The 26410-nt window shown below is 31.2% G+C and overlaps 2 protein-coding genes across 7 annotated transcripts; one reads left to right on the forward strand and one right to left on the reverse strand.

Moving 5' to 3' along the window:
• Nucleotides 1-1392: 1392 nt before the first annotated feature.
• Nucleotides 1393-12212, reverse strand: LOC105123795 (RNA-binding protein 39-like). The gene is made up of 13 exons (XM_011023524.1): nucleotides 11576-12212; nucleotides 10749-10827; nucleotides 10575-10631; nucleotides 8745-8800; nucleotides 7745-7976; nucleotides 6905-6991; nucleotides 6735-6812; nucleotides 6496-6579; nucleotides 3877-3941; nucleotides 3603-3801; nucleotides 3448-3536; nucleotides 2536-2650; nucleotides 1393-1757 (listed from the first exon to the last, which is right to left on the reverse strand). The coding sequence occupies exons 1-13, from the start codon at nucleotides 12109-12111 to the stop codon at nucleotides 1716-1718; spliced, it is 1719 nt and encodes a 572-aa protein (XP_011021826.1). The 5' UTR covers nucleotides 12112-12212; the 3' UTR covers nucleotides 1393-1715.
• A 6366-nt stretch (nucleotides 12213-18578) lies between these two features.
• Nucleotides 18579-24815, forward strand: LOC105123797 (probable glucan 1,3-beta-glucosidase A). 6 transcript variants are annotated; one of them, XR_841948.1, is made up of 11 exons: nucleotides 18579-19066; nucleotides 19137-19252; nucleotides 19354-19473; nucleotides 20048-20233; nucleotides 20759-20917; nucleotides 21122-21291; nucleotides 21380-21535; nucleotides 23494-23846; nucleotides 24111-24290; nucleotides 24465-24592; nucleotides 24638-24815. XR_841948.1 is itself a non-coding variant. In XM_011023530.1 (11 exons), the coding sequence occupies exons 2-11, from the start codon at nucleotides 18991-18993 to the stop codon at nucleotides 24539-24541; spliced, it is 1593 nt and encodes a 530-aa protein (XP_011021832.1). In that variant the 5' UTR covers nucleotides 18579-18700; nucleotides 18930-18990; the 3' UTR covers nucleotides 24542-24815. The 6 variants fall into 6 exon arrangements, 5 of the variants coding, with proteins under 5 accessions (XP_011021832.1, XP_011021831.1, XP_011021835.1 ...); XM_011023530.1 differs by having other exon boundaries at nucleotides 18579-18700; nucleotides 18930-19066; nucleotides 24465-24815; XM_011023529.1 differs by having other exon boundaries at nucleotides 24465-24815.
• Nucleotides 24816-26410: the final 1595 nt, after the last annotated feature.

Genomic DNA, 26410 nt, shown 5'->3' on the forward strand with positions numbered 1-26410 from the left:
CACATCCTACACGAAAACAAAATTTTCTTCTGGAATATATATAATAAACTTTAATACAAGTTAATAAATAATAAAATGAAAATGATGAGCCTAGAGGCAATGCCTACTATTTAGATAAAGAATTTATTTATTTTTATAATTTGAATCATTTTAATATATTTCAACTATAAAAAATTATTTATAAAACAATCGCAACGACACTCCTAACTAATTATTTATTTTTAATAGTAATTTGTTTTTGACTCTTGAAATAAAACCACTCCATTTTAGATGCTTTGTTTTAGGAAGCACCCATCCAAAAAAATAAAATACGCAGGGCTAAATACTAATGTTTTACAACAATTTTTTAGCTTGACAGGGGGATAAAAAGAAAAGCACCCACCCAAGAAAAACATTTGTACGTTAATTTGCTTTGTTTTTGGGAACAATCACCCAAAACAATTTATTCCACCAATATTTTAAATTTGTTTTTTATATTTATATATAAAAATAAAGATCAAAAGTTCTGTCAGGTTGATCCAACGGATCACCCGAAACCTGAATTGCCACAAGCTGCTAAAATTAGTCTATAGATATTGAAAAAAATTTTTGAAAAAAATTTAAAATTTTTATTTTTATTTTTATTTTAAATTAATATTTTTATATCATTTTAATACATTAATATTAAAAATAAATTTTTAAAAATAAATATTATTTTAATATATTTTAAAATTAAAAAACACTTTAAAACACAACCAACCAGAATCACATTACTAAAATAATCAAAACCTTAAAAAAATCAAACCCTTATATCAACAAGGTCCCGAGTACCTGTCAAACTGGATCAAGTCTTGTTATCTAATAATCATGATGCAAACTAATCAATGAGATTTGTAACATGCTAAAAATAATTTAATAAATATATTTATATATATTAAATGATTTGTAATTTCTTAAAATTGTTCGATATATATCTATATATTTTTTATGAGATTATTAAGTTCAAAATCTATTAAAAAGTTGACCAAGTCATAAAGACGCATCATTTTAATAATACGTAGAAACCCCCTTCGTTTTCAAACCACAACATGCTTTTAAAGTAGCCTCTAGCAAAATTAAAAACTTGGGGACACAAGGTATTGTAGTTTTCTAATATAATGATGACGTGTCAAGCATGTGTTCTATCCATTTCCAATGGAGCCTCAGGCCGCTTTAGTTAGAGCGGAAAATTAAATTTTATAAGGCACAAAAAATAACTAATTAATGATATTCTATTAATTATATCATGGTATTCACTTTGAAGAAGAGAAAAAGTATAATAAAATTCATAACTAACAAAAATGAAAACAAAATCTGTCTAATTTTTTTTTTATGTTTATATCTATATCTTTCTTCAAAGTGAACCAAAGAGAATAATTAAAAGGATATCACCCAAACACCATAAAATTTCTCAAGAATATGCATAATTCTGCATTGCATCTTTACATTTGATAGAGATGCTTCAGTTGCATATTAAATCAATTTTGCTCTTCTTGTAAGAAAACTCGGGAAGACAGACAGGTAAAGAATCAATTTTGCTCTTTCGTCAGAAAACTTGGGAAGACAGACAGGAGGGTTTACAAATATCATGTGAGCTTTGTATACAAAAAATGAGGGTGCATAAATTGTCATCCCAGGAAAGAAGAATATCAAGACAACTAAGCTGAATGCTGTTACAAGAATCCTGACCTGTCCCTTCAAGCTCCATTTTGGAATCTTGCTTCATATTCATGGGTTGGCTGCAGACACGTACAAATTCTTTGAGAAAATGGAAAGACATGATGCTGCATACAAAAAACAGCGAGGGCACACAGGGAAAGATGAAAAGATAACAGTTGCTTTGGTGGTTTCTGCAATTTCTTAGGGCAGCAAACCCCTTGCTGCTCGGAAGAAGAAAGCCAACTTCCTTGTAAGTTAAAAGAGTATCAGTTAAGCATTCCATTCTTCTTCCAAGTACAAGAAAAGAACATGTTGCTGCAAACCATGAATAATGGGGGCCAGCAGAAAAAAATGAAAAGCCAACACGTTCTAACCACTGTAATTTCTCTTATCACGGCCTACAGTGAAGTTATTCCAGAGGAAAGAAAACCACTTCTCACTCCGGAGAAGAAAAGGATGTTCCTTAAAACTTAATGGAACAGTTTAGAATTCTATTTGTATTGCAAAGTTGCCTGTAAAGCAACCTTGGGCATACTCAGCAAATTTGCTCTTGCTATGGAAATGCACATGCCCAGGACAACAAGAAGTTGAAAACAGCATTCGAGCAGCCTTGTTGAAGGACTTATTACCCAGACCAAAAGTTGAAGCCTACAGAGCTCAAAGATAAAATCTCAGTGCCAGTACAGGGGTAAACTGGGAACCTGGAAGTTCTATTCAAAGCAGGTTTTTCAAAACCTCTCAGCCTGGGCTGATGTCCCAGATGAATATGATGTATTTTCAAAATCTTTTATCTTGATTAAAGAGTCACTAAAATACAAGAGACAATCAGACGAATCGTGCATAGTTGAAAATTATTACCATGAAAATTGCTAAAATTGACCTTTGTGCAAACCATCTCATATGCATTGCACGCTGAGCTCTTGCTGCTGCTTCCATGCTGTCAAAATGTAGATACACATGCCCAGCACTATTCCTGCAGGTCAAATAAACAGTTAAGAATGGAAATGTACGGCCATCTCAACTCAAACCAGCACCCTGTAGTTGCAAGCCTAAAACTGTGTACAAAGATTGCAGACACACGGTTCAATTTAAAATAGAATTCCCATAAATATGGCATTCTAAAAGGGTACTGGATTGGGTACATGTAGACAACACGGTTCAATTTAAAATAGAATTCCCATAAATATGGAATTCTAAAAGGGTAGTGGATTGGGTACATGTAGACATCATGACAATGTGATACCATTGGAAGGCCAATATTCACTCTCCTTTTTTCCTTAAAAATAGCTTAAGAAGCAGTCAAGTCCAGTAACCTCAATTGGTTGTGACTTTGAGTAAGCAATACACTCCATTGGTAGTGCTTGCAATTAGAGTTCTGGTGGAGAGAGTGAGTGATGATGCATGTACAAGATCTCAACGAAAGTTCCATGTCACCAGAATTTTACAGGAAATCAAGAGTAACCAGACGCAGGACAATAATCATTCAATAAGTATATCAGCACACTCATATAGGCACCGAAACTCTAATGAAACCCTAAAACAAAGAAGCAAAAAGAATATGGTTCTAAACAAAATAAAACTCTTAATTAAAGTTAATCTACCAGATGTCATAATAACCTAAAATAACAAGACCTTGTGAATGAAAAACAAAAGCAATAAAATAAAATATCTAATTTTCCTAAAACAAACATGTTGAAATCTTCCATTCGTTCTCCATCAGAGCACCTATAAAAAACAATGCAGATAAAGTGCAATGTGTTGTACACTTACTTGTCCACCCAAATATGTTTCACCCGACCGTATCTTGAACATTCTTCTTCTACATCCTCTTTAATATCCAAATCAAAATCTGGTTCCGTCTGCAGCATTTTTATGAGAATCAGTACTGCTCAATGGAGAACTGACAAAAAAAAATAAAACACAACCTCAGTGGCTGGATCAAACATATTCTTCAGCAATAGACACTCGCTGGGTTGCCCAATAGATTCATAAGCAGGGGAAGGTAAAACTAGTGCCGGAAATGCTGCTGCTCCAATATTAGTTTGCCCATTGACAGGCAAGCTAATGGCTTGTTGATTTGGAGCTGATCCATTTAGCAAAGGTACTCCAAGAGAGCCTGCAATACTGGAAACAGAACTTGATAAGGCTATGGAACTGATATTTAAATAGAAAAAACAAAATTAAACAAGATAGACAAACCTTGTGGCAGTGCCAGTCCGATCCAGCTTCTGCATAAGCAATGCTCTTGATTGAGCATTCAAAGCCTGAATGGGAAAAGTGAATTCATTTCATCAGCTGAATTTTGGAGAAATTAAAAATGCCAGAAAAAGAAACAGTGCAACTATTGACAATCTTTCCTATGTTAGTCCTCATACCCTCAAATCATAACATCAAGAACTTCAACCTCAGCAAAACAATAACTGAATCATCAAACTTTGTTGCACAAAAAATAAAATTTCCAGCAAGTAAAATTTTCAAATTGGCATTGGCATATTTGATTAACCTTAGTGTCTTAAAATTGTTGTACAAACCAGAGTCTCCAGTTACTATTACAAGTTTTCTCATTCTGTCAATTCAGAATTCATTTGACAGTTTTGGATGGGGAACCTGGAAAATAAAAGCATTAACTCGGGCATTTGTTTTGCATAAAAAATGTAAAATGTTTTACCATAAAGCCCTTTACACAAAACAAATTTATGATGTTTGGTAAGTATGGTGCAACAATATAGTAGTGGAATAATGATGATGATGGGAGTGGTGGACTGGGGTATTGATGGTGACTGAAATAAGTTGATAATATTGTGATCTGATTATTGTCCTTAAATTATCTTATGGAATTTCATGAGCTGACAAATAAACTATAGGTTGGCTTTGAAATATTTTATGAAAACACAGAAAAATCAAGAAAACATTTTCTTATAAAATATTTTATGCAAAACAAACACCCACTTGGATTACAAATTATCTCAAATCCGTGTACATAAAATGAGAAACCTAGCATGATTTAAATCATACTCATATAAGGTTGCTAGCATTCTGTCTATGTTATATAACTATCACGACCACAGAGGACATGAATTTTTAACCAATTTTAGCAAAGTCTCTCTGATCTACATATTTCAAAAAAAAATCACCCTAAAGCAATCAATGAACACCATTGAGTTCATGAAAATCTATACCTCATTCAGATAATAGAATAATCAGTAAATTTACTAACAAGTTAATTCCATTTTGGGAAAAGAAAAACATGGAGACCTATGAAAACCTAACCACTCAAGATGTTATAGTTGTTAAATTTAATGTACACACATATAGTATGTGATTGTAAAATGATGATGATTAGGAAAAACATTAAAACAGCCGAGATATTTTATTGCAGGGGTTACAGTCCTGTGGAAGCCATCACATTCATTAAGTAGTGGTAACAAAACAGCAAGATGCAATCTGTAAATGTCGATGCTTACAAGATAACAGGATTGCATGACAGTAAGGCAAGTTTAACAGTCTGTCTCAACATCCAGCACAATAGTGACCAAATTTGATTCATCTCCATGTTAGTACATCACTAACTGTACATATATACACCTGCTCTTTCCCATTTATCTTACACATCTTCAATAGATGCAAAAACCGCAAAAGGTTACAGAAAACATCCTGATGCAGGACAGCTTAGGAGCTGTTCTGGATCTGACTTTTGGAGGCTGTTTAGAGATGTATTGAAGTGGATTTCTGCTGGGAATTGTACAAACTATTAGAGTGACACTAATAGGGCCTCTAGGAGTCACACCTAGAGGATAGAAAAACTGACGCTTCACACCTAGAAGAGATTGAGTCACCCAATCAAAATCAAATTGCTAGAATTTTATCCATACACTCCATTAAAATATTGAAAGACTACGTGCTTATTTATAGAGTTCTAGTAGTTCAAATCCAATAAAGACTTGGATTCCTAAGAAAATAATAAGTCTATGTAGAATGGGAAAAAACTAATAAGCTAATTAATCAGGACCAATAAAATATCAAATAGAAAATCTCTGACAACTTTCCAGAATTTCAAGAAATTACAGAAATACTCATTGTCTATGAAAAGAAAATTTTGGCTTCCTTAGTTGTCCACATCACAGAACTTTGGTTCCATGAAAAAGGTTTTAAACTAATCACCATCCTAATAGTATCATGCTGTGCCAGCTTTAGTCATAATATCATAACAACAAAGTGTACCATACTAAAGTGAAAAACAGTTTCAACAGTTCCATTAGTAAAACCAGGTCTTTTGGCCTTTTCCTATTCCCTTCTTTCACAATACTTCGTTTCTCTTGCCCTACCCCACCCCCCCCAAAAAAAAAAATCCCATGGCCTTGTCGAAAATTATTCTGGGTAATTTATAACACAACAATAAAGCTTAGGAACAAAACCCAATACAATGAGCAAACAAGCCATGATTTATAACATTGAAATCCTATATGAAGTTTCAACAGTTTCATTAGTAAAACCACATCTTTTGGCCTTTTCCTATTCCCTTCTTTCACAATACTTCGTTTCTCTTGCCCTACCCCACCCCCCAAAAAACAAATCACACGGCCTTGTCGAAAATTATTCTGGGTAATTTACTCTATAATTTTCATGTGCATTTTTTTTCATTATTTGATTTACAGGATTGTAAATTCAAGAACTTAATGTAAACCATCATCCTTGATAAATAATAGGGGATTACAACCCCCTCCCCACCCCCTAAGAATAAATAAATAAAGTCATTCTTTGTCAATGATCATGCAAGTTCAAGCTCACTCATACAATGGATAGCAACATTTAACTCACCAATCCACCCCCATCATCGTCGTCGAAGTCGGCAGATTTCACTCCACTGTCTTGCTGTCCGCCATGTTCTGTAACAGATGAAACCTATACTTACACAAACAATTCATTACAGACCCCAACACTGTCAAACTCATTTATAGTTAAGGCAGCAAAGACAAATAGTTGACTGACAACAACCACTGTTATATATAAAACATATGAAGAGAAACCTAGTATGAGCTACAAAAACTTAGGCATACCTTAATAGTTCGACCCGCAATCTCCAGTTTTCCATTCAAAGCATTTTGTGCAGCCTTAGCATCTTCAAGTTGAGTAAACTGTAGGAGAGTGGATGAATTAATCAATCAACAAATGTGAATGATTAAATAGTTCAAATATATATTGCAATCAACAAGAAGTCATCACCGACTTGAACAAATCCGAAACCTTTGCATTGTCCTGTCTCAAGGTCAAGAGGCAGTTGCACAAGCTCCACAATACCAAATGGTTCAAAAAGCTGAGTAACACAAAAGTAAGACATTATGTTATGTAGCTGGATCAAATTTGTGAAAGAAAGAGGACGGTTTAATAATTGGAAGTACTAGTTGTCTAACAATTAAAAAAAAAAAAACTCCATCTGTGTCCAGGAAACTAACTAGGCATAATACAAGACCTGTGCACTTCAAAATTCATGCAAAACAAACCATAAAAGCTAAGGGAGTCATTGACTGTTAATTCAACAACAAGGGCTGGTAACAAGTAACGCTTCCTTCAGCAGCATCAGTAATGATCCTCCTAGAGTTCATGAATCTGTAGTGAGTCCAAGTCTATACAGCGAGAGGTCGTTCACCAAAAGCTTCTCAAATTTCTTCTACAGGCATCCTAAACTTCCTTTTCCAATTTAGCACTAGCTTAGCTAAAAACTTGCAAATACCAATGATGCAATTCAGAACAGATATTTAACAGTGGAAAGATAAGGTCAACGTGCCCAAATTTTAGTGGTTGATTTGAAGGGAAACTAAGAAAGTTACTTCTGATATTAAATGATTACTTGTGTAGTTCAGAGAAAGTGATGCCAAAAAATTAATTTTCATTTAAATTGTTGCGGTGGAATGGCAATTTCTCTGATTTATTGGGCATAAATGCCTCTCTGCATAATTATTATGTTACAGCTTATCCCAGTTAATAAACAAAATTGATTATTACAAAAGTAAAAGTGAACTTGTGTCATAATGAACAATAAACCAAATGAACTCTCCAATCATATTACCTGTCTAAGCTGCATTTCTGTCATGTTAAAATGCAAATTCCCAACATATAGTTTTCTGTCAACTGCTCCAAATGGTCCAGCAACACCACCTGTGCCACCGCCTGAAGCACTAGGCTGAACGAGGTTCTTTTCAGCCTCAGAAGGCTTAACCATTACAGGTTGTCCAAGAAGCAGTTGACCTGAAAGAGTTATTGCCATTGGCACAGACATTGCATCATAGAATTCAACATACCTGCAGTTACACCAGGGCAGATAACTAGTCAGAACAAACGAAATGGAAGAAGAAATCAAACGAACAAAGCACACAGCACATAGATGAAGGAAAACAAAAACTGCACGCAGAGAGCTCAAGCTGAGTTTCTTTCAGTGAATCTGATGTCCCATGAAATAAAATGTCAACTCATCAGAATAAATATACAAAACCAGAACACATTGTGTACCATGAGGATCAAGGAGAGAAGAGATGACTTTGAATGAAAAAAAAAAAAGTTAGCAGTGGTCTCCACTTTGATACATGTTTGTGCACAAAAACCCCAAAATCATAAACAAATCAATCAATGCTCCAACCAATGGCTCATCAATAAAAAATTTAGATGTTTTTAAAAAAACCAAGTTTTTGTTAACATAATTTCTTAAGAAAGATGGCTGCCAAAACCAAACTATCCAGACATAAAGGATCAACATTAAAACAGAATGGGAGCACCAATATTGAAATCCAGGACCAATTATACATCGTTCATAATCAGGTCTCTTTACTTACAAAATATTCAGAAGAAGAAAATTGGAATAAAACAAAATTAGGTTTATGTCATCTACCTTGAGTGCGCTGAATGAATTGATTAAACATGAGTGCAAGGTATTCCCATCATCCCTCATCATTATCGCATTGCTATTGCATTTAAGAATACAGTTAAACTTGATTCTTCGAATAAATATGCTAACAGTTACTTTAGAAGAAGTGCAGAATCATCTTGATGTTTAAACAGAAAGGCACACATACCCAACTCCTTTTGACCGCCTTGAATTTCTGTCCATTATCAATCGAACATCCCTGACCTGAAAAATCAAGGAAAACTAATTTCAAATCAAATTTTAAAACAGAGCAAAAAATTGCAGTGTGCAAAGAAATTTCAGAAATTCAAACTACATAACAAAACACCTATCAGAAGGCATTTGCATTGCTAAGATTAGTCTAATCATGTAAACTACTTTTGTATCCTACAAGGTAATCTAGTTGTTGGTGTTTGAGTTTGATAGAGAAAAAATAGTGGCTAAGAAATCAAGGCTCCGGCAACTGAGGAAGAAGTTGCTGAAATGAAAGAGGAATAAGTTGAACGAGAAGTTCTGCATTCATTTGAATTATGAATCGCTGACAGAAAAACATAGTTCTACAATTATGATGTTATCTGGAGCATCTTGTTTGAATTTCCAAAAATACACAAGCATATGGGACAACACCACTCCTTAATACCAAGATAATTCACTTCATGCATGCACACCTTTTGACTCATCCCACATCTAGATGAGACAAGAAAGTCATTACACTACTTGTAACTGAAGCTGAAAAACGCAAAGGCATTTCATTAACATACATTCCTATTCTTCTCAGCAGTTTATCAGGCAACAAATCCATATAATTTTTATACACAGAAAGGAAAAAAAAGGAGTTAATTTCACAAATCATCCTGTGTTTTGAAGGCAGTTTCACTGTACTATCTGTTATTTAGGAACTTTGCATTTGTCATCCTGTAATTTCAATTTAATTGCACTTTGCATCCAAGGGATGTTAGTCAAGTGTTAAAAAGTTTAATTTTTAGCAAATTATATTAAATTAACCAGGATGTTTTTGGAGTATGTTGTGTTATTACCACCACCAAAAGCAAATGCAATCAGGGTTTGGAAACTCATAATATAGTTTGGGAAAATATATCTTGTGGGTTTTTTTTTTTGGAATTGATTTGGACAATATATTCATTAGGAGCATTTTCCTCAAGCTACTCTTTAATGAGCAAGCTCATAGCATTGATGAGAGTATAAAAGGCACCTAAGGATGCAAGTGTGCTTAAATCTTGATGTGCTGAATCATTGAAAATTTGTTTAAGTTGGCCCTCCAAGTACTACTATATGACAACCTGTTCAAATTAATCCATGGTTGGCTTTTAAAACTCAAATCATTGTGTTGCTAGATAAATCGTTCATGTTATGATCCATTTGTACAAAAAATATATTGATTGTGTTTTGTAAAATCAATGCAGAAAAAAAAAGGCGAGATAGAAATATCAACAGTCAAAACCAACAAACCAAATAGAATCCAATTTCAAGACTTTAAGTGGAAAGAGAGAAAGGAATTAACAAGAATAACCAACTTACATGCTAAAATTGGGCTTACTGTTTTTGTGTTTGTCCCTACCAAAGGAATATTGTTTATTGGTAATCAACAGATGAATTTGTGAGTTTTTAAAATTGAAGGAAAAGAGAAATGAGAGATAGAAATATGTTCATTAAGGGGTGTGTGTGTGTGTGGGGAGAGAGAGAGAGAGAGAGACCTGATAAAATGCCTAGCTGTTATAAACACTGGCAATCAGGGTAATTAGAAAAAAATTAACAGGCTACCTAACAGAGTCAAGGATAGAATGTAAAATTATTCAAAGTATAGGAGGCAAAGAAAAACTAGATCCAAAACATAGGATGGGTTGTGAAATTTAATCCAAAAAAAAAGTCAATAAATAAACTTGAAAAGAGCACAATGAGGTTACGTACAGATTTTATAAAATCCAGAAATATACAACTATTCTTGTGTTATACATATAAAAAAAAAAATGCCACTAACCTTGCCTGCTTTCGAGAAGAATTCATACACATCTCTCTCTGTCGCCTTCAAAGGCATCTGTCATCACAAAAATCCATGGGAACAGAACAGCAACAGTGTGAGAAAAAAATGGAACCACGATATATCTATGATTCCATGACTAATAATCATAAAATAGCAGAGCAAACCATGAACCTGGTACACAAAAACAGTTCTTTGGTCCCTTTCTGGATCAGCTTCAGGCTCCACCACTTCTTTCTTTTCTTTAAATCTCCTGGCACCCGAAACACTTTCAAAGTTTCAATTTTTATAAAAGATGAAAATTCATAAGATTAATAAACAGGCATCGACATTCTTATAACTGAAAAGAAAAATCAGTGCTATGATGTCAGAAAAAAATACAAATTTCAAGCCAATTCCATAGTAATTTCATAGAGGACGAGCTATAGTGACACCAAAATGCTAGCCTTTTTTCAATATTATTTCTAACGAGGATAGTTAAATACTAATATATGTACAGCAAGATCGTTCAACACAAAGCAACAACCAATTTCCATGTAAACAAAATCAAACAAAACTTGATTCAAATTTGGAACAAAGCTTCAATTAAAATTTAAAAACCCCAGTTCTTATTTCATTTGATATAGCATATGCATTTCAATCCATGTGATAAAATATTCCAAATTCAATTCACACCCCTTTCACATGGAATGCAAAGGAAGAAGAAAAGAAATCTCATAGGAAGCAGCAGATTCCTCATCAAAAACCTCGAGAAAGCATCCATCCCGCCTTGGGTTTACAGGGGACAATAACATCTATTAACAATCCATCTCAAAACCAAAGCCTTGTCATAAACCATTTGCCTCTCCCGTTGGATATCAAAATTCAGTTTCTAGAGGACAAAACATTAATCAACTCCTAGAACCATACGATAAAAAATTAAAAATAACAGCATCGAATCCCATAATCTAAGCTATAAAGAAAATTAAAAAGGAAAAAGAAAAGAAAAAAAAAATCATCACCTGCTTTCTCTCGCATCAATCTCTCTCTCTCTCCCCCTCTCACGATTATCACTTTCATACCTCCTCGACCTGCTCCTGCTGCGCTCTCTCCTCTCTCTCCCCTCCTCTCCCCCCCTCTCTCTCTTTTCCCTCTCCCTCTCCCTCTCACTCTCCTTCTCTCTCCTCTCTATCTCCTTCTCCTTATCTTTATCTCTCCCCTCTCTCTCCTCCTCTCTCACCCTCTTTCTCCTTTCCCTCTCCTTTTCCTTCTCTCTCCTCTCTCTCTCTCTATCTTTCTGTCTGCTACTTCTATCTCTATCTAAATCTCGGTCTCTACGGTGGTGGCGATCGCGACCATTCTCGTCCTCAGCTAGCAATTTGTTTGCATTTCGGTCCTCGTCGTTGTCGATATCTTCATCACCGACGTCTCGCTTCCTGTAACTTCTCTCGGTTCCGTTTCTCTTTTTGCTACTGCTGCTGTTCTTCTTCCTCGTATCGTCTCGATCTTCCGCTTCCTCTACTGTTTTCTCCAGATACTCAATCTCGTCGAATTCCATTGATTAGCTTTTTGGTGTTAGGGTTTTGCGGGAGAAGCAGTGAGGGCTTTTGCTTTTTGTTGGTGTCAATATGGCTTCGACTATACGTTTTCATTTTATTTAATTGATAGTAAATTAGTAATTAATGAATAGCAGGACTTCGATGTATGTTCTGGGCTTCGCAGTAAAATTATTCACTAGTTAACTTTCGAGTTATTCAAATAGCTGGTGGGAAACAATTTAAAAAAAAAACTGCAAAACAAGATCATGAAAAAAAAATTATTAAATCGATTGAAATTTTTAAAAAATTCATACAACGGTTCAGTTTTAATTTTAAAAATTTTAAATTAAAAAAAAATCAAACTTGAATTAAAAAACACGAGCCATCTTATAAAAAACTCAGTTAAATCAATTTAAATTATTTTTTACTTTAAAATAATTAAATTTAAATTGATTATGATTTGATTTTTATTTTTTATAAAAAAATAATTTGATTATTTTTTTATAAAAAATTAATTTATCAAAAAAATTATCACTTCCAATTCTAATTCAAGACTTGATATAATTATTTCAATGTATGCAATCATATGGAGTTTACAAAGCAATAATATAATATTAAATATTTATTTATTTCTAAATTTTTTACAAAAATATTTTTTATTTTAATTTATCCATTCAAATTTAATTTAAGATATATAATTTTTTTAATTTAATTTTTTTTAATAAAAAAATTTATTAATTTTCAATTTTATTATTCAATTTAAGTTTATGATGTATTACTTTTTTCAAATTTGATACTTCTTTTTTTTATAGTTATTTTTTTAAATTTAACCTCTAATTTACTTTTTATTTTAATTTTCACCTTATTGTTTTAGTTATTAACTTTTATGTTTTTTATGTAATTAATTTTTTATCTCAATCCCCTCCTTCAATGTTTAATTTGTTAGGTTAGGCTTTATATATTTTTCTTGTATGGTGTTTTCAGTTTAATAACCCTATTCATAAATTTAAAAATTTAATTTGAGCCAACATTTTTTTATTTCTTTATTTGACATTAATTATTTTAAAAAAGTATTGGCTTTGTGGTTTTTTTTAGTTTATTTTCTATTAAGTTATCTTGATCTCATCATTCAAGATGTAAAGAATTTTTATTATTTAAATTACATGTCTGTCATTGACCTAAATTGACTTGAGCTGATATTTTTGTAATTTTTTATTCAATTTTTTATTTTAATTTTTTTCAACTTATAATGGTATTTAAAAAAATATTTGTTAACTTATTTATTTAATTTTTATTATATAATTAAAATAAAACTAACTTATTAAACTTGATTAAGGCTAAAGTTGAGTCACTTGTTTTTTCTTTTTTTTTTTAATACTTTTGTTATGCCTAAACTATATTCTAGTTTTGGTTTTCATTTAATTGAAACCCTTTTTTTTTGTTTAATTTTATGTTTCACCTAATATCCCTCCTTTGTGATTTTTTATTTTATTTGTTTAGTTTTTTTAATAAAGGCATTTATTAAATTATTTTGCATGTATTTACTTTTTTCAAGATGTTATTCTTATTCTTCTATACTTTTTTTTATGTTTTATGTTGTTATGCAAAATAAAAAATATTTTAAGAAAGTAAAAATTATATTAATGAAAAAAACACATTAGAGTGCCTTGGAATTTGCCAAAAACTAGCTGAGAAAGATTAAAATATACAAGATTATAAATTTTGACGGTGTATTTTCAATAAATGAAAGCTTTATTAGTAAATAAAATTTAATTTAAGAAAATAAATTTAAAATTAGATCTTTAAATACTCAATTGGAGTTCTACAAGATTTATTTGAATTTATTGAGAGCTTAATTAGAAGAAAAAATAATTTTTGAAATAAATTTAGATTTTAATTAAAAAAAATTAAAGTTTAAAGATTGAATTATAAATTTTAAAACTTAATTGCATCAAATCTTTAAGTTGTAACAGCATATACATGAAACCTCTACAAGCAAAATAATGGTATATCCTTACCAAACTTCAACTATTTATTCAAGTTCTAGAAGATATAACATCATAACAATATTTAATATTTAAGAAGTGAGATATAACATCATAAGAATATTTAATATTTAAGAAGTGAGTTGTGAATTATATTTTGTTCCATATCTATAACAATTTTTCAAGTTTTACAAAATATTCAGATGGGCATGTTAAAAGTAAAAATAAAATAAATAAATAAATACCGCTAATTTTGCATATTTATGAATACACTCTTTTTTACCGTACTATTTTTCAGCTGTATTAATAACTAGAATTCTCTATAAGCCCCCCGGATGTTCTAATTGTACTTATTTTTCTGAAGGTATTGGTTCGATTAACATGATAAAATGAAATTTTACTTTTTCTCCCTTGTCGCCTATTCTGGTGTAATGCGAGCATATAACATGCGCAACACATGAGCTGTCATTTTAAATTTCTCACCCAGACTTTGTCTTCCTGATTTCGGGCATATTCTCTACACAAGTATGAATTCCCAAGCAATGAAAACAAGGGCATGAAATTGATGGTATTATATTAGCAGGATGGTGAATATATATATGGCTTTGATAATAAAGAAAGGACATTAAATAATTGATGAACTCACAATATACCTGGTATTTCCATATATTTATCAAAGTTACAATCAAAATACCGAATCATTTGTTTAGTTCTTTTTTATATCTGGTTCGTATTTTCTATTTATTAAATAAAAAACCATCTCTGACATCTAAAATCTCAATTGTTTATAAAAAAAAAACATCATTGAATCTTGATTCTACTGCACTAGCATTAAGAAAAATAAAAATTATACCAATCTAATCTGATTTTTAGCAATGACATACCATATAAAAAAATATTATTCGACAAGGCTTTAGTCTTCAAAAATACACATAACATATGTTAAAAAATTAAAAATAGAGTTTGAAAAAAAACATCACACCTAGCCTAACAGGATTCAAGATCAAGTGTGGGAAAGAAAATCAAGAAGGTGACTGGTTTGCTAAATTTTAAAGTCAGGTGTAGTGTGTGACATGCTTGTATAGGAAAAGGGAGATGGTTGTCAACCTACTGGTTTACAGGGATTATATTTAAAAATAAAGATTGAAGCCTCGTTGAAAGTCTACTAAACTACTAATTTATAAGAGTTACAGCTTAAAGATTTATTAATTTGATTTTGTTAAACAACTACATCTAGCCTTAAAAATTTGTATAGCGATGAAGAGATATTTTTTTATCAAGTTGTGAGTGAGAAGTTGAGACTTAAGAGTTATGGCTTGTGAAAGTTTGGAGGGCAACTTGTTTGTCAAAGAGTAAGGATGAGGATGGTACTGCTAAATTAAGATTGAAAATTAAAAAATGATTTTATAATATATTTTTTAAAATAGACTAGTTTTGTTAAGGTTGAATTAATTTCAAGCTTATTGAATTAAAACTGAACCAAACCGAATATAATATAAATTTTTAAAATATATTTTAATTAATTTTTTTTATGATTTTATTTTAATTTTATTTTTTTAATTAGTTTCTTAGTTGTTTTACTCAATCCTAGTTTATGGACAATGTTCTTTGTGTTATTATAACGAACATTGTTTTAGCTTTTTTATTTGGATAAATTGATCAATTTCTTTGCACAAAATCCTTATTTATGCATGATTAACCAATAATTTGGTGTTTATTTGCATCAGTAACATGATTTTAATAGTTTTTAATCATGGAATTTTAATTTAAAATCAAAATCTATTTTAAAAAATTCATGATATTTAAATTGAAGTAAATGAATATTAGATTATTGAACCTTACATGATTTTAAACATACATGTATTTTTTTTTTTATCAAATCTAGTATGTTTTATAATTTATGTTGTCAGGTTTTATATCTGGTGTTCTTTATTTTATCTGCATTTCATTTATTTTGATTAATAATTTTTTAATTTGTGTGTTTTTTCAGTTGTTCAATCTATTTTTTTGCTTTAATTTTATTTTTGAATTATTTTCAAGTCAAATTATTATTTTTTATTCGGTTTATAATCAAACCAAAAATCTTGGATTAGCTTGATCAGGTAAAAATAAGTTATCAGTTCAAGATTTTATTTTCCATATTTTTATTAAATGACCTTTTTGGTTCAAGCTTGTGTTTAAAACAATTACTAGATATATTTTTAGTAGTTTTATCAATCCAGTAAAGTAAAATTTATAATAAATTTATAATATGTCGATGTTAAAAATAATTTTTTAAAATAAAAATATTATTTTAATATATATTTTAAATAAAAAATATTTTAAAATACAACTATAACATTTTTAAACCATTTTTTATTGCATGCGAGGAAATCCTCTCCCTTTTGGCAAGGATAACAAATAATTATAAATATTTTACCTATTAAAGACAGCTCGTGTCAGTCTCAATTCAAGTGAAATTCTCATTATTTTTTATTATTTTGAAATTATAAACACTATATATGTGCATAATATTAATGTTGAAGTATGTGTATATTATATCCAATAAAAATATTTCTTATGCAGGTGTATTGATTCAAACTTAATTGAATTTTAAGTTAGATTTGATAACATTTACATTTTATTTACTATTCTTATATAAAATTTTTAAATATTAGAAGATACTTTAAACCATATGGTTTTCACTGCAACAATTTATGTTAATATTTTTTTTTAAAAATTAATAATTAAACTTTATTTATCTTTAATTTCATTATTTTTATGCTAAAATTCACAACCAATATGTCAAGAATTGTCAAGGAGGGGCAAAATTCAAACGAACTTGACCGAAGTGTAAAATAAGAAGTAAATAAGTGGCAGTTTTAAAAATACTATAAAAAAATTATTTTGATGCTCTTGTTTTTTAAATGATAGCTCCCGTGTATTAACATTTCAAAAATTAAACTACGACATATAACTTTATTTTTTTAATTTTTCAATCCATACTTTAATAGACGAGAGGGAAAGTTGCTACATTTTGGTCGAGGAGAGAGTTTTTATAAATATCAACTATCACAATAAAAAAATTAATTTTGATATTAACAAGTTTTATTAAATAAAAGAAGTTTCAAGTATGTATTCTTTGTTTATAACATTGTTAAGAAAGTAGAGTTAAGCTTAATTTTTTCCGGATTAATTATTTTTAGTTATTTAAAGGTATGAATAAGTTTTCTCAAGATGTATAAGTTGTTCTTTAAATGTTTTGGTCAAGAAACAAATTGAAAATTAAGATTTACGAGACCTTCTAGTCACCTAAAACCATGTCAACAAGCAATGCATCCCATGTTTTTATTTTAAAAAACATTTGCCCTATAAAAAAAAAAAAGAGAAAAAGACCACCCAAGCCAGGGCCACGTATATAGGCTCTATTTTTTTGTTTTTAAATTTTTTTGATCATTTTATTTTATTTTATTTTTAAATATTGAGTTTTAATTAAAATTTTATTTTTTTATTTTAACCTGCTTTTATGATTTTTTTCTAATAAAGTGTGATTTAATTTTTATTTCATACTGGTAAGATTCCAACATTTTTTATGTCAAAGTGGGGTCTTTCAATGTAACCTTCTTTAATTTTATTTATTTAATTTTATCCACTCACTTTACCCCTACATGTTTTTTTTTTTATTAAATAAGATTGGTCATAAAAAAATAGATTTATTGAATACAATTGAAGTTATACATGTATTTCAAGATTAGATATTTATATTGGCATTCCTATCTTATTTTTTTAATTTAATATTTAGTTAAATATCATTTAGTTTTACATGGTTTTGATAATAATATTTTATTATAATACTTGCAACTTTACATAATTTTTTATTTGATTTTATTTATTTATTTTCCATGTATATTTATTTTTATTATTGTTTAATTACATAAAAATTTTATTATAATAAATAAAATTATTAAATACAACCAAATATATAATATATTATGTCAAATATTTTAATCCACATTCATTATAATTTCTCCAATTTAGTCTCTTGCTATCATTAATAATTTTTTTTTTAAATTTTAATTTATTTAATTGAATATATACATAAATTTTTTGACTTGTAGTTATAATTTTTTATGTTAAAAAATATTTTGAAAAAGCTAACCTATTTATTTTTTTTAAAATTATTTATCACAGTGTAAAAAATGATTCAATAACCAATTTATAAGATTGTTTGGCATTATAACAGAGATAATTTTTTTAATGTTTTTATTTAAAAATATATTAAAATAATATATTTTTATTATCAACATTTCAGAACAATCTAAAAAAGTAAAAATAATTTAAAATAAAAAATCAATTTTTTTTTAAAACTTTCCAAACCACGAAAACAGACGAAATATGTAATATCAAATTACAACTATTTATATTTTATTTTTAATTAATTTCGACTATTCATCGAATTCGAACTAAATTAATATTTTTATTCACAAGCCAAGTTCAACTGTCTCGGGATAACAGCACCTCTGTTTACATTTGATACGATGTTCCAGGAAAAAGTTACCTTATCCATTTTCTTTCTCGTGATCGCTCCCGCTCCCTTAGCATCACCACCACTAAACAAACCCATTCCAACACAACCAAGCTGAAAGTATCTCCATGTTCTTTTCTCTTCTTTTCCATTGGCACGCGTCCCTTTTTGTTGTTTTGAAATCCAGAATCATTCTTCTTTTTTCTTAACGAATTTTGAAAGATAATGAAAAGGGAAAACCTATTATGTGCATGATGCTTGTTTCCAATTTTGAATTTGGTATTAATTGAGTGATAAGGAAGGGATAACTAAGATTCGCTTAAGTGGGCTATTCCTTTTCATGTTCCAGATCAGATGGACACTATATTTTGGCCTTATTGATTCTGGCATGGACCTACATTCCATTCTTGATGGAACTTGGTTTTAGTAAATGGGTTCTTGCGTTTGCACTTTCTTCATGGCTGCTGTTTTCCAGAGCATACTCAGGTGAGCCTGTTTTGTTTTGAGCTTGCTAATTGTTGAATTTCTTACCTTTTAATTCCTTGCCTGAATAAAGTGGAGGGATTAAGAGGCAATTCTAAAGTCCGGGGAGTGAACTTGGGAGGTTGGCTGGTGATTGAAGGCTGGATCAAGCCATCACTCTTTGATGCCATTCCCAACGGAGACATGCTTGTGAGCTTTTTTTCAAAGTTTTGGATTTGTATATATATACATATATTTTTCTTTTCTGGGTTGCCTGTCAATGCATCTTTTTGCCAATGTGTTAACTGTAGGATGGCACTGAGGTTCGTTTCATGTCAGTTTCGTCGCACAAGTATGTGAGTGCAGAGAATGGAGGTGGTATGGGTGTTACAGTGGATAGGGATGTTGCTTTTTCGTGGGAAACTTTTAAGGTGGCCTTGCTTTTTCGTGGGAAACTTTTAAGGTGAAATGACAAACCAAATTGTTTATGCTTACTTTAGTGGATAACTTTGCTCTGTACATCTAGTGAACACCTCTTCATTTCATTTACCATTCCTTTGAATTCCTTACAATGTGTGGTATTATCAATGCACACAATATCAAGTTTTTTTTTTTTAGCATGTTAAGATCTGCTTTTATATAAATCACAGATATAATTTATGGCTAGTTGATTAGGATTTGTGGTTGCAATTTGTTAAAATTTATTCCCAAAGTTTATTTAATGATATATCATTAAATGTGGGCATGCCTTTTTGTTTTTTAACATTGTATCAAATCCACTAAATGGAAAGTGTTGCTAGGCATTATAACAATTTACTGATTTCATGATTTGAATTTTAGATCTTGAAGTTCTTAAGTTTCACGCCATCAGCTCACAACCTTTTCTTGTGCAATCTCACTTTTATTTATCTAGTTTAAGTTCATATTCTGATGTTTAGCTTGCAGATCAATGCTTGATGGTTTTGAAGCATTAACCTTTTTCTGATGTGGAGACTATGCCTGCAGTTGTGGAGGGTTTCTGCATCAGAATTTCAGCTTCGCACCTCTCAAGGCTATTTTCTAGCATGTTATGGTGAAGGGTGCTCCATTTCTGCCACAGCAAACTCACCTTCAGAAGGGGAAATATTTTACATTGAAAGGAATAACAACAATCAAGTTCACATAAAACTTATTACCGGGGCCTATCTGCAGGTATATACATTTGATTTCAGGAAACAAATTGAAAAACGGAATTCTTGCTTTGACAATCAGTTGCACTGAAGTGGATAGTTTTCACTATGCAGTTTTTGTCTCTCTCTGGAGCAGGCCTTTTCATTTGTCTGTGCGCGCACTTGCTCGTGATCTTATTGTGGCATGAGCTGTTGATTTCTTTGTCTATCAGTCATCTGTGCAGTTATAAGAAATGATAAATAATAAGTGAAAACAACTAGAAAAAACTTCAAGAAGACTTTGAGCCATTGCATCATGATCTTATTGTGGGACCCAATGGTGGTTCCTGCTAGTCTAATGGCTCATGTGTATTCTTGAAGTTTTTTCTTAATGCTTAGCATCACTCCTACAATACATGACCACCTAAAAACCTTATTCATGTCTATTATGCCAATTATGAAAGTGCAAAAGGATGAAGCTAAATGAAATTCTAGATTGCCGTGCACAATTTCCTTGATATATGAATGTTTTAATGCTATTTCGTGATAGCATATATTTCTCTTTTAGGTTACAGTAGGAAATCTGCTGACAGCAGACTATCCAGGGAAACCAGGATGGGATGATAATGCAGCTACATTCGAAATGATGATAGTGGCAAATGACTTGCATGGAGATTACCAGCTTGCAAATGGATATGGACGTCATCAGGCTAAGGATGTTCTGAAGGTGTATTGTTTCTTTTTCTATGTCAGTGTATAATTCAATTTTTTTTTTCTTTTGGTTGATGATAAACAATTATCTAACATTTAATTTTCACACAGTGTATGTTTTTTTAAAGTGAGTTTTGGCTTTGAAAAAGTAATGGATACTAATTGATAGTGCCACGAGGTTTAATTTTGTCTATGTAATAGGTTTTTCTTTTGGATGCAGAAACACAGAAATAGTTTTATAACTATGGACGATTTCAATTTTCTATATAGACATGGGATAAATACTGTGAGGATTCCTGTTGGCTGGTGGATTGCTTTTGATCCTGATCCACCTGCTCCTTTTATTGGGGGATGTTTGGAAGCTCTAGATAATGCATTCTCATGGGCACAGTAGGTGTAGCTTTTCTTTATTTCTGTTTGCAAGATTAGCAACTTGAACTCGTTTCTGTCTAATATGTGCCTGAAAAATGTGGTGCAGAGCCTATAATATAAAATGTATAGTTGACCTTCATGCGGCTCCTGGCTCCCAAAATGGGGCGGAACATAGTGCTAGTAGAGATGGCACAACGGGCTGGCCTTCCTCTCCAGATTATGTCTCAAAGACATTGGATGTTATTGACTTTTTAGCTTCCAGGTACATTTCCAGACATGCTGTTTATTATCCACTGCCTACCAGGTTTTCAATTGTACAAGCTTTAAATATATCAATAAACTTTTGATGGCTGTTGGTCAATGTCCATAGATATGTTGTCTTTAAGCGGCATTTAAATTGGTGTGCTTAGTTCGGACAGCTAAGAAACATGATATAATATGCAATTTTGAGTTGTCATGTTCAAGAATGATAGAAGAATTATTCCCAAGGAGGGGATGTTGCCACAAGCATAGTAAGTTGCAATGCTTGAGACAGAGTGTGAGGTTAGAGAGAGGGTGTGTGAATGTGATGCAGAACCAATTAATGAATACAAGGACAAACACTCAAGGGAAGCATTTCTCTGAAAAAACTCAATTTACTTGATCAATCAATATTCATATCATCATAACATTCTATGCTTAACATTTATTAGATAAAATCATTGAATGTTTAGCTAAAGTGATTATTTATTGGCACCGAACATTAAGTCCTAATAGAAATGCTAATAAGAATAGGAAATCCTTCTAAATAAGTAAAAACTATTTTCCAATTCTAACTATTAAATAGAATACTGATATTCCTTAGTAATGCTAAAAGCCATGAATAATCATATAACTTTAAAATACTATCCCTATTATTTCTTTCTTCAATCTCCATCATTCTTCCCTGGGTACTTTGACCGTGAGCTTGGATGAGTTGAAGCAGTTGTAGCAAACACTACATGAACTTGAATAACATGCACAACTAGAAGTAACATTTATGTGATCGCTACCTTTTACTCAACAATTTAGGAAATATGATATCTTCTCAATTATAATACTGAATTTAGAGGGCATGACGAAGTCAATCTAATTGACCTCTTCTTTAGATTCTTGAACGGTGGAATCTTCAATTTGTGAGTGTTAAAAACTTTTTTGTACAAGTTCTGTTTTTTCAACTCCTGTATTCTCAAAATGGTTCTCATGTTGTTCCTTCACAATCTCAATTTTATCTCACAGGCTCGCTACGATGTCATTGTCATTTGCATCCATCAACTCATTTTACATTATGTATCAGTTTTCCTGCTCTTCCACTTTGAGGGTTACTAGATTTGAAGTTACTTGTTGCATTATTTTGTGCTTTGCTTCACAAGCTTGTTATCTTGTTTACTCTTGAATGCCATAACAGATTTTACCCTTTCTGCTACATGTTTCATTATGTTTAGCAGGATCCCCTTCCGCCCCTTTTCTGTTACTTCCATCTTCTTTTGTCGGTCCTAGAAAAGATGTTGTATCTGTTACTTCCATCTTCTTTTGTCGGTCTTAGAAAAGATGCTACATTTGGGTCTATAGTGACTTTGTAATTTTTCAAAGGAGCTTGACTATATACTATTTGACTTGTTTTGAAGGGTAGACAGCATCAACAAAACACACATTATTGCAGTGCATTTGAACTTTTGGAACTTATTTGCATTGAATATCCATAAACACAGGCACCATGAATCTGAACTTTAGCTAGGGCAGCATATCTTTGAGATTTGAATTGGAAAAAAGCTAGCTCTTCGAACATGAATATCTCATTCACGTTGTCCTTGCTACATGTTTTGTGCCACACATCATATGTGATTTGAATGAACTCAGCTTACTTCATTCCTGAAGAACTCTCGTTCTCCAATTATAATCAATCTTTTCTTTTACATAATATTGATGTTAATTAAGGGAAGATTGAATAAAAGCAATCGTGATATAAGTCCTATGAATGTAGGAATTTATTATGACTCCTTACATTAATCCATAATTAGTCCTATGCATACAAGATGATATTACACAGATTGAACTGTTTGATGTCCGTGTATCATGCATATATGTGCTTTGATTGGTCATCTGAATTCCTCTTTCTCCACTAACTATCTTACATGAGTGATGCTATCATGAAGTTCTTCATCTAAATGAAACCCTCACAATGATTGATTTGAATTGCAGATATGCAAGACATCCTGCTTTGCTGGGAATTGAGCTTTTAAATGAACCATCTTCCTCCTTGGTTCCCATGGAAGTTTTAGTTCCATATTACAAGCAAGGCTATGAAATTGTTCGAAAATACTCCTCTACGGCTTATGTAATAATTTGCCAAAGAATTGGCAATGCAGATCCAATAGAACTTTACCAGGCGAATATAAGCTCTCATAATTTAGTTGTGGATTTGCATTTTTACAATCTTTTTGATACTTACTTTGTTAATATGAGCACTATGGATAACATAGATTTTGTATACAAGAGCAGGGCAGCTCAATTACAGGCTCTGAACAGTGCAAATGGCCCGCTTGTTTTTGTTGGTAAGGCGAGATCTCCATCCTGTTCCCCTTGTGGAAAGAAAGGAAAGAAAAAGAAAAACAGTTGGAAGGAGTCGATTATAAATATCAAAACATAGATAAGAATTATTTATGTTGAGTAAACATCAAATGGATTTATTGAAGCCACTTTTTTTTTTAAACACAATGATATGGATTTATTGAAGCCACTTTTTTTTTTTTTAAACACAAATGGTGCATCTGAATTTTTGAACCTAATTAGGTGATTTTGAATTGTGTTGGTTTCAGGGGAATGGGTGAATGAGTGGAACGTGACAACTGCGTCTCAGACAGCTTATCAAGATTTTGGTAGAGCACAACTTGAGGTTTATAGTGCAGCTTCCTTTGGATGGGCATATTGGACTCTCAAAAATGACAGAAAGCACTGGGATTTTGAATGGAACATTAGGAACAATTATCTCCGGCTGGGTAAAATTAGTTCATTTTTGTTCTGTATTCTGCCTCCACCTCAAATGTTTTCTTCTCTCATGTTATAGATAGAAGAACGACACACTTCTGTTCTCCCCTTGCACACACGAGCATACAGGTGCACCTATCTTGAGTACAAATCATTACTGACAGCATCTGAACTATCCGGTGCAGGTAAATCAACTACCAGGAAAATTTATGACAAGTTAGTATTGCTAGGATTGATTTCTGCCTGGATCTTTCTGGTTTGAATACTATAATGGATAACTGAAGAGTCGAAAGAGGAAGATCCACTGGCGACAAGTTAGTATTGCTAGGATTGATTGCTGCCTGGATCTTTCTGCTTTGTTGTTTTTGTCATCGAGTTTTTGTCAATATTCATTCATTTGTTATGCCAATTTGCAAGGTCATAAATACTGTAAGACCAAAGAGTTTCCACAGGAAGTGTGGACGGTCCTGTAAAAGCATGGAAGCTGCGAAGTGTTCTCATTCTGAATAAAATCACTCTTTTGCTTGTTCTCTACAGCCATTTTTTGTATATTAAAATACACTCCCTTGACCACTTGGCCAACTGTGAAACACCCTAGAAAAAGCACAACCAAAAACCCAAAGTATGATAATGGAAAGTTAGTGAATCCCATGATTTCTCCGATCATTGTTCAAGGAACTGCTATTCCAGTGGCAGAGTTCACAACAGTTGAATAGATTACAGGCAATGGCGATAGCTCCTGAATGAAAGAGATTTTCTCTGTTCGAACTAAGTTGAAAATTAGGGTTTACATAGCAAAGCCTTCAATAAACAAACAAAAACGGGAGGATTTGGCGTCCAATATGTTGTAATCTCTGTACTAGCACCACAGAAAGTAAAGGCTCACCAGATCATAGAGAGTACACATAGGGCCGCTCCATAATATGAAGACGGGCAAACCTTTCCCAGACCATTTCTGAGGGTCTTTACACAATCTTCTTCCAACTTGTGCCGTGGGAATGCGTTTTCACCCGCACAATGAATCAAGGCTTGTGCAAGGAGCTGTCTTGGAGTCGGTGGCTCAAATTCCAGCAAGATAATCAAATCAGGAGAGACATTTTTTTCCCTTTTCTTTTTATAAATGTTTTAAATCATTTTGATATTTGATATTAAAAATAAATTTTGAAACAATAAAAAAATAATATTTATATATATTTTTAAGTAAAGAATATTTTTAAAAATAATTAAAGTATTACATTTGTGTATAAATGCAGAGAAACGGGCACCATACAAACGTTTTCAAAGGAAATTGGAGAGAATAGTAATAATTATTTTTTAAAATATTTTTAGTTGGAAAATAAATTAAAATAATTGTTTTATTTTTTAAAATTATTTCTATATTAATTTATCAAAATAATTTTAAAATATTATAAAAATTTAAAACAAAAAATAAATTAACTTTTTTTAAAATATTTTTGAAACTAAAAAAAATTCTGAAGGTTGACGTACGTGCTAAAAAACTAAGGAAAAAGCTAAGTGGTTCCTTTTCTAGCTTAATAGCTTATTTAAATTTGTGGTTGTTATTATTTTTTAAATAATTTTTTATATTAAAATATATATTAATAATATTTTTTATTTTTTAAAATTATTTTTGATATTAATATATCAAAATAATTTAAAAATATTAAAAATATATTAATTTAAAATTAATAAAAAATAAATTTTTTTAATTTTTTTAAAATATTTTTAAAATAAAAAAACAAGGACTAAAAACTAACAACTTGCCATTGTAGACGCGCGCAGGCTCTGTACACGGATTAGATCTAAATTCTGATTAGAGAGAGAAGTGGAAATGCATAGATGTAATATTTTTTAATTTTGAAATATAATAATATTTTAATGGATTTATTATAATATAATGTGGAGGGACTAAGAGTCATATTCTTCAAGAATCTTACAGAGACAGTCCATCTGATCTGATCAACATGTATGGTTAAACGTATTTGTATGACTATAGATGCAATATTTTTTAATTTCCGAATATAATAATCTTCCAATGAAGTTATTAATCACAACATGACGTGTATACACGGTGAATGAAGAGTCATATTCTTAAAGAATTGTACAGAGATAAAAGGAGTGTTATTATTTT

This window comes from Populus euphratica, unplaced genomic scaffold, assembly GCF_000495115.2.
Source record: "Populus euphratica unplaced genomic scaffold, PopEup_1.0 scaffold9.1, whole genome shotgun sequence".
Classification (NCBI taxonomy): Eukaryota; Viridiplantae; Streptophyta; class Magnoliopsida; order Malpighiales; family Salicaceae; genus Populus; species Populus euphratica.